This window comes from Melitaea cinxia, chromosome 6 (assembly GCF_905220565.1).
Source record: "Melitaea cinxia chromosome 6, ilMelCinx1.1, whole genome shotgun sequence".
Classification (NCBI taxonomy): domain Eukaryota; kingdom Metazoa; phylum Arthropoda; class Insecta; order Lepidoptera; family Nymphalidae; genus Melitaea; species Melitaea cinxia.
Window position 1 is genome coordinate 4,256,571 of NC_059399.1, and position 16,302 is coordinate 4,272,872.

At 31.7% G+C, this 16,302-nt stretch overlaps 1 protein-coding gene across 1 annotated transcript in view; it reads right to left on the reverse strand.

Annotated features, from left to right (window-relative positions):
• Positions 1 to 2,775: 2,775 nt before the first annotated feature.
• Positions 2,776 to 16,302, reverse strand: part of LOC123654495 (calcium uniporter protein, mitochondrial) — a 29,370-nt gene continuing 15,843 nt past the window's right edge. The window contains exons 4-7 of the mRNA XM_045590394.1: positions 7,302 to 7,463; positions 4,496 to 4,699; positions 3,850 to 3,957; positions 2,776 to 3,479 (exon numbers count right to left, since the gene is read on the reverse strand). Coding sequence (XP_045446350.1) covers positions 3,321 to 3,479; positions 3,850 to 3,957; positions 4,496 to 4,699; positions 7,302 to 7,463 — 633 coding nt within the window. The 3' untranslated portion in view covers positions 2,776 to 3,320. The remainder of the gene's footprint in view (positions 3,480 to 3,849; positions 3,958 to 4,495; positions 4,700 to 7,301; positions 7,464 to 16,302) is intronic.

Sequence of the window (16,302 nt, forward strand, 5' to 3'; positions counted from 1 at the left end):
TACGGTGAAAGAAGTCCCTAAATAAAAATAGGAAAAAACCGTTTTTTTTTCTCGTAGAGAAAACATCGTAAGAATTAAATTAGAGCAGTGTGAAGCGTTTATATACAGGAATTGTTGATATAAGGCTTAATAAATAATTATTTATGACATAATGTTATGTGCAATATAGCATTAAAAAATTAAACCTTGAGATTAAATAAGTAGTACCTTTGTACGAGTATGTTGCCCTCAATAAACACAATTAAAAATATGGTCACAAGTTCACAACACTTAAACAGTCACATTTAAAAATAATCTTACATCATGAAACCTTAAATTAATTTAAAAATATATAATAAATTAAAGATGACATAGTGAAGGCGCATCCAAGAATTCAAACAATCGTTAGATCCATTTCTCATATATATACAAATCTAAAAGTATTTTATAAAAATTGTCATTATTTTAGCCTACTGTAAGTAACAAGTTTGCATGAACAGAAGCTTTGCTCCGACTTAATAGCTAAGTATATAAAATTTTTATAATACTAGAAAACAGTTGAGAAGATACTAGAAGGCAAATCTGCAAATCACAAGAGGAAGCTCCCAGTCGATTATCTGGCAACATATAAAAGGCTTATTCAAATTTTCTCACGATTTTTTAGTCCTTGAGCTAGGTTGATACATATTTAATGCACTTCACTTTATTGTAATGTTAGCTGTAGATTTCCATTTTCAGTAGTTTTCTTAGCTAAATTACATTATTAAAGTTTTATTCAAATATTACATGTTCAATATTACAAATTTATAAAACGGATGAATTCGTTTATGGCAACATTTTTTGTATAATAACTTTTTTGATTTAAAATAATTTAATTTCATCACTTCGTTAGTAGATTAATGTCATTATTTAGATATTGCAAGATAACCGACTACTTTTAGTAATAAAGTGTGCGTACTTATAACTATATCTACGAAGGATATATACAAAATATATTAGACCGTAAATCCAAGGCCATTAAACTTAATTTAAAGTGTAGATACTGTAGTAGATTTTAATAATAAGATATTAAGGAAAAATCACCTTTGATTACATTTTATTTTTTAGATTATATGAGAAGAATATATTGGACAGTCGATTTAATTTTCAAAAAAGAACGTTTTATTTTCTACTGATAGTTTTATTAAGAGTCGCCGAAAAGATTAAGATTCTTAATTTACACTTGTAAATTGCTTAAGCATTGAACTTCAATACGTGTATCATTTAATATTTTATTTAAAATTATACCGTGCAGCTTTTTCAAATGGACTGTTATTTTTATCTATTTATCTCACAGCCTTCATTTTCTTAACGGCTCGCTTATTATTTAATTTTTTTTTTTAATTTCTAAGCGTACATAAAATGGTTATCGATATAAAACTTCAGCAATTTTCTATTTTGCTAATTACTTGAACTATCTGTTTTGTTTTGTTAAAAATATTGAAAACTTCATATATATTTTTATTGGTTTACATAACCACAAAAATAGTAATGATTAACGCTTTTTTTACGACTCAAAATTTTACTATACTTGTGTTAGAAATTTGGACATGTTAGTTATAAAATATAAAAGAATAAATTTCAATAATTTATTTCATTAAAACAAATCAACTCAAGACAGTTCAGAAACGTATATTAATTTAACTAATAATAAACTATATAATTTAAAGCAATCATATATTAAATTCGAGCAAATTCCAAGCACAATATCTGTTTGTGCGTTTAAATAACAATTAAATTTAACTAACTTTATTTATATTTTATTAATAAAAACGTTTTATAGGTTAGTCGTCACACAAATAAAACATTATTTGATTCAAATTTCAAGGCAAGCCAGAAGGAACACAACGAAAGTTTTCTAAAGACTAGAACTACTACTAGGAATACTTGCCAGGAAATGTGTCCATAGAAATTTAAATAATCACATTTATTATCATTTTTTTATTTCATAGAAATAATTGTAGTTGTCTGTTTGTCTAAGCTTAAAATAAGGTTTATAAATTAAAGTTTGTGTTTTTCAAGTTTATAAGCGACAAAATGTTGCAAATCTTAAATTTACTTTTTTTTTCAACGTCATATTGGCACAGACTTACATTTTTTTAACTGTATATATATTTAAAAAAAATTGATTAGGTCTTAAAATTTATAGGAAACAATAATTCTGAGCACGATTAAAACACTTAACAAATTATATATTTATTCTAAGTAAATTTATCTAAACAATTTTATTACAAGATATAGATTACAATAAATAATAATTCCTATATCGTGTGAAACATATAAAAAATCGCTACACAAGATCAAATAAATATATTTGCAGCGACTAATTTCAATAATATATTTTAGGTATAACTTTTGGTTTTGTGCAAAGTTAGAACACAATTGAAAATCTCCATAGAAATAGGCAACGAATAAGACCTTAAGAATACTAAATACATCTGATTACATAGGTACCGTTCTTAAATTACAAGGTGAAGAAATATAGCTTTGAAATCTGTTCCTGCTGCACACAGAATAAGGTATACAAAGGTGGAAAGACTAAAGGTGACTAAAAGATAACTGAATATAGTGGTTTGCAAAACAGTAGAGATAAACCGTTATCAGCTTATTCCTTTACTTTTCCTTACTTTTCTTGATAACAATTACAGCAAAATGTACCTAAAATTTCTCTTGATACTATTGAACTATACATACCAAATTGATGTCTTGATATTTGATTTTTTATTTTCGATTTATAAATTTTTTAAAAACACATTTTTAAATTTCTTTTATATATGATTTATAACAGAACTGTGGTTTTAATAAAAACTAATATAGTGCTTGAATTCAGTACCAATGAGATGTTCATAAAGACTAATTTTTGTGAATTATGTTAGAATTATCTATTTTCCTAAATGACTAGAATCGATTATGTTAGTCTTTTTTATTGTTAATAATATTATTTGAAAAATAATACTCGAAAATTTCTTAATTGACAAAAATAATGCTCCTATGTATATTTTCGACATAATACCGAATATAAAAATACTTTAAATAAAGATAAAAAATGGCCTCAAAATAGCGTTTTATAGACAAATAAAACGTCAAATCGAATATTCTGGAAAAAGGATATTTTCTTTAAAAAAATATTACAAAAATGCCTTTCACTAACCATTAAATCATTTAAAATTAAAAACCACATCTCATGATAACCCATTTAGTATGATATAGTCCAATATTTAAACTAATAATGCTCCGGTCAAAATATAACAAGCTCTAGCCGCGGTTCTAACTTAAAGGTCGTATAACTATCACAACGTGTATTACGTGATTTTCATTTTCTTGGTTGTCTCTTCTAGCATATCCTTTATTTTGGTCAGGGGTGAGCGCTTGATATCTTCTATCTTGTATGTGTCTGATGGAGGCAGGTGGATGTTCAAGGGATCTCGGAGGCGAGCGAGGTCTTTTTGTAATTTATCCACCTAGAATGATAGAAATTTGAAAGTGATAGCAATTTGAGAACTTTTAATCTAGTTCCTGTTCTGCACTACAGTTAATTAAGACAAGTAACACATTGGTCCACAAAAAATGATTATGCGATTCATATTGATCTTTTTTTAATTTTAAATTATAAAGAAATACACATGACATATTTTTAGCTTAGTAAGTTAAGTATTTTGGAAATGAAATTAATCTCATACGAACACATCTTGATATGATACGAATATAATAAAAGACTGCAATGTTCTTTTCTAATACCATAATAAATAATATTATATTATTAACCTACATGTCAAACCGAATGTGTGTGAAATTTATTGAAATGAATATGGTAGTTCAAGAATGTCTTACCTCATCCTTCAAATGGTTATACTGAGCAATATCGAGTCCGATTTTTTTCGCTTTCTTGTGTAACGTAATAAGGTGCTGTCTATCTTTTACATCCGGCAAAATGTATTCCTATATACAAACAATAAAATTATTAAATGTAACTATATAATGCATTAATTATTAAAAAAAATATATATTATTGTTGATATTGGTTATGTGGTTACGGCAGTAAAGAATATAGCCAACTCCTATCTTCTCGTGGGTGTCGTAAGAGGCAACTAAAGGATAACACAGTTTCACCACCACCTTGGCACTTAAAAAGCCGACCGATGGCGGGATAACCATCCAACTGCTGGTTCTGAAATACACAGGCCGAAGACGGGCAGAAGCGTCTTCGGTGCGACAAAGCCAGCCATGGCCACCAACCCACCTGCCCAGCGTGGTGACTATAGGCGACACATATCACGCCATTTTTGACGCGAACTTGTGGAGGACTATCTTCAGCAGTTTACTATTACTTTACTATTACTATTTATTTATTTTTTGTGACTGGCGACAAACACAAAAAAGCTGCACATGTTAAAAGATAATGAGCAAATTAAAAAATAAATAAATAAATAAACACAGTAGAGCAAGTAGTAGCTAAACGAGTATTAGAAATATTTACCTGTTTAGTAAGTACAAAGTACGCATATGCAGCCATAGCTGTGCCATACGTCACGAAATAAGTGACAGGCTCCATGATATCCCAGGAGTACTCCCACCAGGTGAGCCTCGCCAGAACTCCAAATTGCACCCCCATGAGCCCTAGACCCACCCACGTCAAGGCAGAGGTACGGCGAGTCGTTTCCATTTCTAAAGCCATACGTTTCTGGAAAGGTTTCGTACACCAATTACAAATTAAACATTTAAAGTGCTTTTATAAGTCTAAATCTAACTATATATATATATACTAGCTGTGCCCGCGGCTTCGCCCGCGTTGAAATCAGGGTGTCACAAACTTTTCCCGGCAAACTTCCATTGAAACTGTCATTCAAATCGGCTTAGCCGTTCCCTACACCTTCCTCTCGAATCGCATGAAAATCCGTTCAGTAGACTTTTGGGGATATGGATATTAAGATGTAGGCATTTTTTTTATTTCAGTCACTTGAAATGCTTATTACACTGAGTAACTTTTTAAAAGGCACAATTTAGTATAATTTAGTAGTTGTTTTTATAAAACCTCTATACACCACATTCTTAGTTTTATTTTCAGGCTGCAGTATAAATAACCTATCGACGAACTTATAATTGCTGTATATGTTTCATACAAACTATCAACCCCAATTAAACCCCCTTAGCGGTGGAATATCGCAAAATCTCTCTACTCTTCTACTATAATCTACTAACTATAATCTACCTCCCTGCCAAATATCATCTTTATCCATCCTAGATGGATGGACCCTCCAGCAGTTTTTGGGTTCTCGTGATGAGTGAGTCCTTTCTCTTTTATATATATATATATATATATATATATAGATTACGATACATTATTTGGACAACTCCTCACTATCTATAGAGCATATATTTTAAATTTCAAGTCTCTTACTTCAAAAACATAGGACTTTCATACAAACTTCCGACCCCGTTTTATCCCCTTAGGGGTCGAGTTTCGTGAAATCCGTTCTCAGCGAGTGTCTACGCCCTATAAGGAAATTACCTGCCAAATGTCAAATTTGTAACTGTCATTATTTCGGAGATTTCGTGATGAGTGAGTCAACCTAACATCGCCCGTTTTAACCCCAAAAGGGAGGTGATTTCTGAAGATACATTATTTGGACACCTCCTCACCATCTATAGGGCATACATTTTAAAATTCAAGTCGCTTACTTCTAAAACATAGGACTTTTATACAAATTTCCAACCCCCGTTTTACCCCCGTAGAGGTCGAGTTTCGTAAAATCCGTTCTTGGCGGATGCCTACGTCTTATAAGGAGCCTACTTGCCAAATTTCTAGTTTCTAGGTGTTATAGTTTCGGAGATTTCGTGATCAGCGAGTCAACCTACGATCCCCCGTTTTAACCCCAAAAAGGAGTTGATTTTTAAAGATACATTATTCGGACACCTTTTCATCATCTATAGAGCTTACATTTTAAATTTCAAGTCTCTTACTTCTAAAACATAGGACTTTCATACAAACTTCCAACCCCCGTTTTTACCCCCTTAGGGGTCGAGTTTCGTAAAATCCGTTCTTGGCGGATGCCTACGTCTTATAAGGAGCCTATATGTCAAATTTCAAGTTTTTAGGTTTTATAGTTTCGGAGATTTCGTTATGAGTGAGTCAACCTACCATCCCCCGTTTTAACCCTAAAAGGGAGGTGATTTCTAAAGATACATTATTTGAACACCTTTTCATCATCTATAGAGCATACATTTTAAATTTCAAGTCTCTTACTTCTAAAACATAGGACTTTCATACAAATTTCTAACCCCCGTTTTACCCTCTTAGGGGTCGAGTTTCGTAAAATCCGTTCTTAGCGGATGCCTACGTCTTATAATGAGTCTACTTGCCAAATTTCAAGTTTGTAGGTGTTATAGTTTCAGAGATTTCGTGATGAGTGAGTGACCTTTCGCTTTTATATATAAAGAATATATATTTTTTTTTAATTTTGCACTACTTTAGTTATCAATGTTAGTAAATACATATTTTTAGTAGGGTACTTTTTTCGCGTGCACCCATACTCACATTTAAAGAAAAATATCTATGTTTTACTTCAAATTGCATACCGAAAAAGCTCTGCTTGTTTAATTGCATGTTTTAATTTATGCAATAATTGAACAACACACCATTAGAGCTATATAGAGGTTCTTTACGACATACATTTCATAGACTAGAAAGAAGACACTGAGGACCTTAGAAAACATGGTAAAATTCTTACATAACGATGAATAAAGTTAAACATTCTTAACTATTCTAAGACTAAATACCATTAATGTATAAAGAAAGTTTAATTGCAGAAATCTGCGACAATGTTTCGTAAATGGCGAAGTTTAATTTATATGCAAATTCATTCCAAACCTGAAGCACAATACATACAGCATTATACTGTACAGGTGCAATTGTTGTTCCGGATTTCGACTGATCGACGACCGCTCTGGTGTAATGGTGCGTGTGACGGTCGTGGGTTCGATTCCCGCTCGGAGTGGATCATTGTGTTTATACAAATATTAATTTCCGTTCTTGTTGTTTGTCCTTGCGGGTCCCCCCACCGTGCTTCGGAGAGCACGTTAAGCTGTCGGTCCCGGTTGTTATCGTGCACACCTGATGTGATAGTATGGAATATATCCGCAAACTCGCGTTGGAGCAGTGTGGTGGATTAAGCTATGATGATAGTACAGGCTGAAGCGTTTTTAGCGTAAATATATCGCCCCAGATTAAAATGTAGTCGAAGATAATCTAATCTTAATAATCTTTTGATATGGTTTTATTTTACCTCTTCAAGCGGCTGCAACTCAGTTGATAATTTTTCTAACTTCGCCCTAATTTCTCGTTCCTTACGAATCTGATGCTCACGCACATTCAATGCTTCATATAACTGGTTGACCAAGTTACGCACGTCACTCAATCTGGTGATCTCTTCAGGACTAAGGCGCTCCTGGAAAATAGGGAAATCAATCATAAATATCAGTTCTTAACACAAATATTAAACGTAACTAGCTTGTCTGGCAGTATTTTTTTAATTTACTGTTCTCGTAGTTGCCCGTGCCTTTAGAAACATCTAGAACTAGCATTTCAGGCCAGGAGGCCAGTACCAGACTGCCTGTCAGGTAATATTATTACTAAATATATTTTCGCTTTTCGAGCATCCTAACTCATCCGTGAATGTACTAATAGAATTTATTTTAAGTTTGAAAAGCGGTGCTAATGTTACATCATCATTATCATAATAATTTAAATATCACTGTACTGTCACCGTACAGCACTGTATTTGACAGTTAAACGACATTTTTTTCCTTAATTGTAATTAAAAAAAAAATATATTTAGATTTGTTTATTTAATACTTTCTTTCAAAAGATATGTTTTTAATTAATTTGTTGACCGTCGAATCTATTATTAATATCTCTGGCATCTGAGGGTAGATACAGTTATAATTAATCCAACCCATGATTCAGTACATTAGATCTAAGACAATGTTTCGACGTTCGTATCTATTATCCCCTTGAAATACATTATTTACACGTAGTGAGCTGCCAGCCAAATTGTAGCAGACACACGAATTAAAGAATTGATGACTTCGATTAAATAAATCATTTTTATTTTATTAAATAAAAATGAATGATGATGAATGATGATTTAATATAATATCCATAATTATAACAGACAATTATAAAACTGTTGAGTAAATATAATTTTATTTTTATTACCAAAAATTCCTAGGTTATTACGAACTATAATATAATTGTCAAATTGGTTCACCTACTCTCTAATAATGCGCTTATTAATAGTAAAAAATGGTAAAATACTCATACATAATCATATTTGTTTCAGTAAATATATTTAAATTAACAAATAGTTTAAGCAATATATTAAAAAATTAATTAAAAAAATATTATAAACAAAATACAAGATTTAAAAAACTTTCGCAATATGATCCTATTGGGTATATGTATAGGAAAGGTTCCAAGAAAAAATTATAAAGCAATTATTTAAGTATTTTTTTAAGCTAACAAATAATGAAAGGCAATTAGTTTTTTGTTACCTTAAAAAAAAATAAACTTATAAACATTCTGCACCGTCACCTACATTTGAAGATTTATTATGGCACGTTTTGTGTCCGCATATATAACCGCAGAACAAAAACGTGCTATGGTAAAGTTAAGTCGATCTCTTAAATGATAACTCCTTACGAAGAAATTGTATTTCAGTTTTAATATCACGCAATAAATTTTACTTCTCAGAATTATTTTACGGATTTCGGATGGAATTTTGAAATTCGACGTTGCATAGGTCCCCCGGGTTCAACATAAGCTGAGTGACCTACCTTTTTGTGTGGTACATCACTGAGCAGATATTTTGTTTAGTTTCAGTTTAGTGATCTGTATAGTTATTACAATAAGACACATTTTCGACTTAGATTAATAATACTGATTTGAAAGATTTTCTTTGGACGTGAGAGTAGAAATGTTAAAGTTTATCGATTAGAAAAATATCTATTTACTTCGTTGATTCTCAAAGCTTTTCATCATTGACTTTTTGTATACTAGTTATTAATATTATTTTAAATTATACACTTACATTAGTTTTAAGTCATCAAGTTTTTACAAATATTTGGACAACATCCAAGTATATTTTTTATCTTTCTCGTGAAAAGAATTTGCGAAATTCCTATTCCAATTTTACTGCTTATAAATACGTGAAGCAAAAACTTTGTAGGTACCCCTTTTCTCGAAAATTGCGCAGACGGAGGAGTATGAAATTTCAAACACTTCTAGTTTATATAGACTAGTAGTGCAGGATGATATTTTTTTTAATTATGCATAAAAAATACATTAAATCAATAAAAATAAAACCTTACACATACTACCATGTATTTCACATGCACACGCATATACCTATACTAGGGCAACCACTAGTTTTTTTAATCCGAAATAGAATGTAATTATAATGAATCCTATTTTATTCTAAGAATTTCAATAATAAAATACACATAAATCAATGTTGGATACATGTTTTAAAAAATAAAACACTTTAGACAATCTTAGTGCAAAGTTAACAAGTCTTATTTCCTGCTTTAACAAAATCGCGTTCGCCAAGTTTCAGTTTAAGCTACTTAGAAACAACCGCGAACCTCTTACCGCTACAACAGTGACAAATGTTATTTTCTTTTTTCTTTATGGAAAATAATATAGCCCATATATAAGACTGTAATTTTTACCTGGGATGGAAGAGTTAATATTTATCACATAAATTTTCTTGATATCATTAAACCTTGCTAATTATTGCCTTACCTACCTTTTCTAGTACTATTTTAAAACAATGTTAGTAATCACTTCTTTTAATATAAAGTAATTTGTACTACCTGTTGGTTTTGACAAAGACATAAATACATTTAAAGATTTGCTTATAAACATTTTACTATCGACTAGATCGGCAAACAAACTTACAGCCCACCAGTAAGCGGCTACCCCTGATCCTCTCCCAGAACCTCTGGCCACCGTATTCAACACAGGAAAACAACACTAATTTAGATCTTTTATTTAGCTGTGATCATCTGTAAGTAGTATTTTCTCAGTCGGGCTGCTCCAGATTTTGAGCAGGATATTTTTATGCTGTGTCCTATCTCTTAAAACGCTACACTATATATTATACATCTACTAAATAAAATATACAGTATGATTCGATTCCGTCTGCATATGTTGTCGCAACTAAGTGCGTGCATTATTCAAGAGCTTGCCGATGGGCATCATTAAAGGCTTTACTGGTTTAGATCTTAATGTGCGGTTCGTTTACTTTAAATAATTAAATGAGGTTTTATATACTTTTCCTTTTAGTTAAATAATTCTTTTTATTATTGATTTCGTACCACGTTAGTAAAATACTAACGTCTGCTAGAGATAAATCGAAGACGTAAAGCAAATACTTAACGTTTTTTGATCAATTATATCGAATGATACTCGTAAAATTAACGTTAATCACTTTATAACGTAACATTACCATTTTTATGATATTAATAGTAAATTCCTTTGAAAACATAACTCGTGACTATTGCATCACTCATATAAACTTCTTCACTTTATTTTTATGATATAGCATAGTACTACGTGCTCTCCATTCTACTCTATACTAAACGATGCGGTCGCCGTTTCCAACTAAGTTTAAGTGCTTGTCAGTCCAGCAAGCAATTTAGTTATTGTCTTCTCTTATAATTGCGTTAGCTCGGAAACAAAAAAAAAAGATTATTGCAAAATAAAAGATTATATTATTGTCATTAGAACAACAAAATTTCATTGTCTGCGACTTATATTATTCTATCGACCCATTTAAGTGAAACGTGCGCTCCAAAACTATAACACTTTACTTTAAAGCAAACGAAAGCTAACTTCGTTTTATCTTTCTGTTTCTTTGTCAGAGCTCGCTCATTACTGTTCACAATTAAACTTAGGCATAGCATTAAGTTGGCAAATGGTCTGTTAATGTCCTATTACTAGGATATTGTTTAACTAATACGATTTGAATATGTCATTATTTCTGCGTTATTATTGACTAGCTCGTTGACGCAGTTTGTAGTGACCCTGCTTTCTGCTCCGCGGGTTGCGGGTTGGATTCCCGTCTGAGTCTGGATGTAACATTTGTATTTATATATATGTGTATGTAATATTTCTATGTATATTTATAAAAAAAAATAGCTATATCAGCCAGCTGTTACCTATAACATAAGCATTAAGTTGTTATGTTATAAGATATTTATTTATTTTATTTATTTATTCATTATTTCTGTGTAAACTTGGGAAACCGTGTTCTATCCACAGGACTAAAACGATCAATTTATAACTAAATCACATGGAATAATTTATGGAACAGTTTAGCCTTTAAGTCATTGCAGGGGAAATAAAGATATGAAAAAAAAAACTTTTTATTTTCTTTCGTTTAGTTTCTTCTAAATATGTATAACAATTAAATAAGTCAATTTGTATTCTAAAGCGTCGCTAGTGGGAAAGTTTTGGGGTAGTTCTGATTTCTTTCATTCTATATGTATTCATTTGGGATACTGAAATTAAAGTACTTAAAATTCTCTACAATCACTATTTAGTTTATTCACAGACCAACGGTTCGGAAACCCCCACTGCAAACCCCACTTTTTACATTCCATAACTTTATTTGTTATTGCTGTTATTTGATAAATTTCACCTAGTTTACTGCACAAGTAATAAAAATAAAAATAAAAAGGACCAAAATTATTAAAATTCAATATCAAAATAAAATTTAAAATATCGTTTCTTATGATCGTATATTAATAATATTACAAATTATAATATGCAAAAATTATATGACCTACGCCAAAACTTTCCTAGTAAAAACACAATTTATCTGAACTATTAAAAAAATGAATTAAATTATCTATATTAAACAAAAAACATTAAAAAAATATTATAAAGTAGGTACTTCAGCTTGGGAATAAAGAATCTGCTACTATTATTTCATGATAGATATTCGTTTGTTTCAACAATTGAATAACACAATCTATAAATAGCGTTGGCTATAATACAACATGTGCTGTGTGGCTACGGCACTAAAGAATTTAGCCACCCCCTCTCTTCCCGTGGGTGTCGTAAGAGGCGACTAAGGGATAACAAGGTTCCACAACCATCTTGGAACTTAAGAAGCCGACCGATGGCGGGATAACCATCCAACTGCTGGCTTTGAAATACACAGGCCGGAGACGGGCAGCAGCGTCTTCGGTGCGACAAAGCCAATACTGCGGTCACCAACCCGCCTGCCCAGCGTGGTGACTATGGGCAAAACATATGAGTTCACGTTATTTTTGGCGTAAACTTGTGGAGGCCTATGTCCAGCAGTGGACTGTATAGGCTGTAATGATGATATTGATGATGATAATACAACATGACACACAATAGAGGTAGTCAAAGCAATAAATTAGCCAATCATAACAGCGCAGTCAAAACCACTGAACTTTAAGTCAACATTAAAACAGTATTTAATAAAAAGTTATTAGGTACAAAAGTAGGTTATGTAAGCTAAATTTTAAAGTAATTACTAAGTTCGTAATTAGTAATTAACCATTGTCAAACACCTCAACAGAACAGAAATAAATAATTTCAACAAAGATTCTAGAAGTATACCGTTGATTGGAATTAAAAGTTCTTGTACTTTTGTTTAATGAATTGCAAGCAATTAGAGTAATTATGATTCGCAGCGTTTTAAATAGAACGGCGTAAAGGTTTAAGCTTATTTTTTGCTGTAAAACATATAGGAATATTATTAGTAGTTGGAATTTACAATAAAGCCAATATTGAAATTCTTCATTACAGCCTATACAGTCCACTGCTGGACATAGGCCTCCACAAGTTTACGCCAAAAATAACGTGAACTCATGTGTTTTGCCCATAGTCACCACGCTGGGCAGGCGGGTTGGTGACCGCACTACTGGCTTTGTCGCACCGAAGACGCTGCTGCCCGTCTTCGGCCTGTGTATTTCAAAGCCAGCAGTTGGATGGTTATCCCGCCATCGGTCGGCTTCTTAAGTTCCAAGGTGGTTGTGGAACCTTGTTATCCCTTAGTCGCCTCTTACGACACCCACGGGAAGAGAGAGGGTGCCTAAATTCTTTAGTGCCGTAGTCACACAGCACTTACACAATATTGAAATATTTGTATGTATATTATATCTTGTATATATATTACAAATATGTAAATCAACCAGCCAGACCTCTCGTTTATCCCGATTATTATAAAAAATATAATATAACGACGAAACGGGCAAAAATAAAAACAAATACAATTTTTTACTCTTTTTTAACTTTTACCGATAACATTGATCATGTTATAAATGCACTCCCCTCCCACTAGCTCCGACGTTAAGTCAGACCAGGCGCCACTTTGTTCTGTAACATAATCCGACCTGAAACATTATTTTTCCCCGCTTGATTTATTTACTTCAGTTTATTTAAACACTAATGTTGTACTATTTTGCTGTTTCCTGTTAAAATTTTTGTTAAGTAGAGCGTTGCTATGAGAGGGATAAATTACTGAAAGACCTAAACAAATAAGATCAAAAGGAGCCATAGATTTTTTATACATAATGCTGATTAAAAGTATATAAAATACACTTCATGAATATATGCTATATTTAATAAGAGTATATTTAATAACAGCTGTGTCCGTGACTTCGTCCGCGTGGAATTTAACAAAAAAGTTTTTGTTTAGTTCCCACATTTATAAAATAAATCACAAGTAACTCCTTATTACATCAGCTATCTGCCATTGAAATTACCATCAAAATCGGTCCAGCCGATTAACAGATTAACAGATTAGCCGGAACAAACAGACATACAGACAGACAAAAATTGTAAATAATGTTTTTTGATATATGTACCGTGTATACATCCATATACATTGAGTAAAAAGCGGTTATTTTAATATTACAAACAGACACTCCAATTTTATTTTTATGTATAGATAGATAATATACAGTATAAAAGTCAAAAAAAAACCTATAAAAGTCAAGAGGTTCTCGCCAAACCAGGTGTACATTTAGTAATGTAATCATTATCAATCATTACAGCCTTTACAGTCCACTACTGGACATAGGCCTCCATAAGTTTACGCCAAAAATAACGTGAACTCATGTGTTTTGCCCATAGTCATCACGCTGGGCAGGCGGGTTGGTGACCGCAGGGCTGGCTTTGTCGCACCGAAGACGCTGCTGCCCGTCTTCGGCCTGTATATTTCAAAGCCAGCAGTTGGATGGTTATCCCGCCATCGGTCGGCTTTTAAAGTTCCAAGGTGGTAGCGGAACTATGTTATCCCTTAGTCGCCTCTTACGACACCCACAGTATGTAAATTGTGTGAAAATGAAGTTGATGAAAAGTAGTAAATACTATATTTCGTTGTTATACTTAATTTTTATTGTATTGAATTCAATGCAAAATAGCATAAAAGCTTTGTAACTGAATAGACTAATACAAGACGTCTTAAAGAATAAAACACCTGCATACTATTACTGTTGTATATTCAAATGAGCTTGGAAATGGTGAGTACTATTTTTGTCTTTAAAATTTATCGCTTGTAGTAAGTAAATAAAATCGCCGTGGGAAACCTCCATCTGTCTATTGGAATAAAATTTAAGAAGTTCATATTTTCAATAAGAAGTGGAATAAGAATTCACCCTTATCCTTTATAGAAAAGCTTTTCTGAAGGAACAGTACGTGTACAAACTGTTATAAGTACTCTAAAGAGCTTTCAGAGAAATACTTCCTCGGAAATATTTATTTATTATAGATTAAAAAAATTATACATTAACATAAAATAAATATGAATAAAAAATTTTATTCATATTTTTTGAAAAAGTTTTGACTGCTTCACTGGTCTCGTCGGCGGAAAGTATCATCGAGTGCACACACCACTTAACTCCAGTCTGTGTATTTTTAAGCCAGCCGGTGGATGGTTATCCCACCATCTGTCTGGCTTCTGTTCCAAGTTTGTAGTGGAACTTTATTACTCTTAGTTGCCTCTTACGACACCCACGGGAAGAGAAGGAGTGGCTAAATTCTATTCTACCGTAGCCACAAAGTCATCAAATATTAAAGGTAGCTAAGGTTTAATATCTTAGAGGATTACTACAATGTTAGTCTATAAAAATGCTAATGGTTTAATTAAAAGAAAAATACTGGGTACAACCTGAAATTTACTACATAAATACTAAATAGAATAGCACATAGGTAAATAAAACATTCCTTTTAGGCACTAAGCCCGAGATTAGTTTTTGTCGACCTTTGTTATTTACAGTTCCTTTGTGTTACGTTTCATAAGCATTATGCCTAAGTACATGTTATCTTTGCAATTACGTATATTTTTAATGCTGTTACTATTGAATACTGTTTCTTTAAATTTACAATAGCCATTAACTTGTGCAAATAAGACTAGAAGAATTAAAACACATTTGTGTAACTTTATATATAAAATTATTACAATAAAATGAGTAAAAAATACTATATTACCTCTGTTTTCAGCTAATAATGTAATAAACGAATCACTTGTGAATTTATTCTTACGGATTGATACTGTAATAATTTGTCGAATTAACACTTTCTTAAATCATTAATGTGACAAAGAAGCGTACGGTTCGTCTGATAGTAAATGGCTACCGTAGCCTATTGAAGCCTGCAAAACAAGAAACAACGCAAGCGCTTTGCCAACACTACCGCAATTGTCAAAACAGCGAGTTTTCAAGAGGTCTATACTACTCAGGAACACAAGATTACCTGAGAACAGTATTATAATTATTATTACTAATAGCCTTAGCGCTCATAATTTTATCGAATGAAGTAGAATTACAACTCAATCTTTTACCTATTTCTAAAAATAACTTCATTAATCAACATAATTAGGTAAAAAGTTGAAGCTTACTGAGTGCAGCATTAAAATGGTTTTGTTTTACTGTGATTTAACTACGTCTAACAGTATTTAAAAGTTTAAAATCCATGTTCTGCTTAAATTCAGTTTACTCTCGGATTTGTTTTGAGGTAATGTAATGTAAATCTAGCAAGCAATGCGACACTTGTGAATACAGATTTTATAGTCTATCTTTAAAAAGGTCAACTGAGTATATTTGTGAGCTAAAGTGGGCCATCTATTTATAGTTATCCAAACATTTGTGTATTTTACGAAATATATCTGACAAATGTAGAAAATCTGGTTCCCTCTTTTAATTAATTGCCATTTTTATATGAACTGTTTTACTAATTAAAAAAAGCAC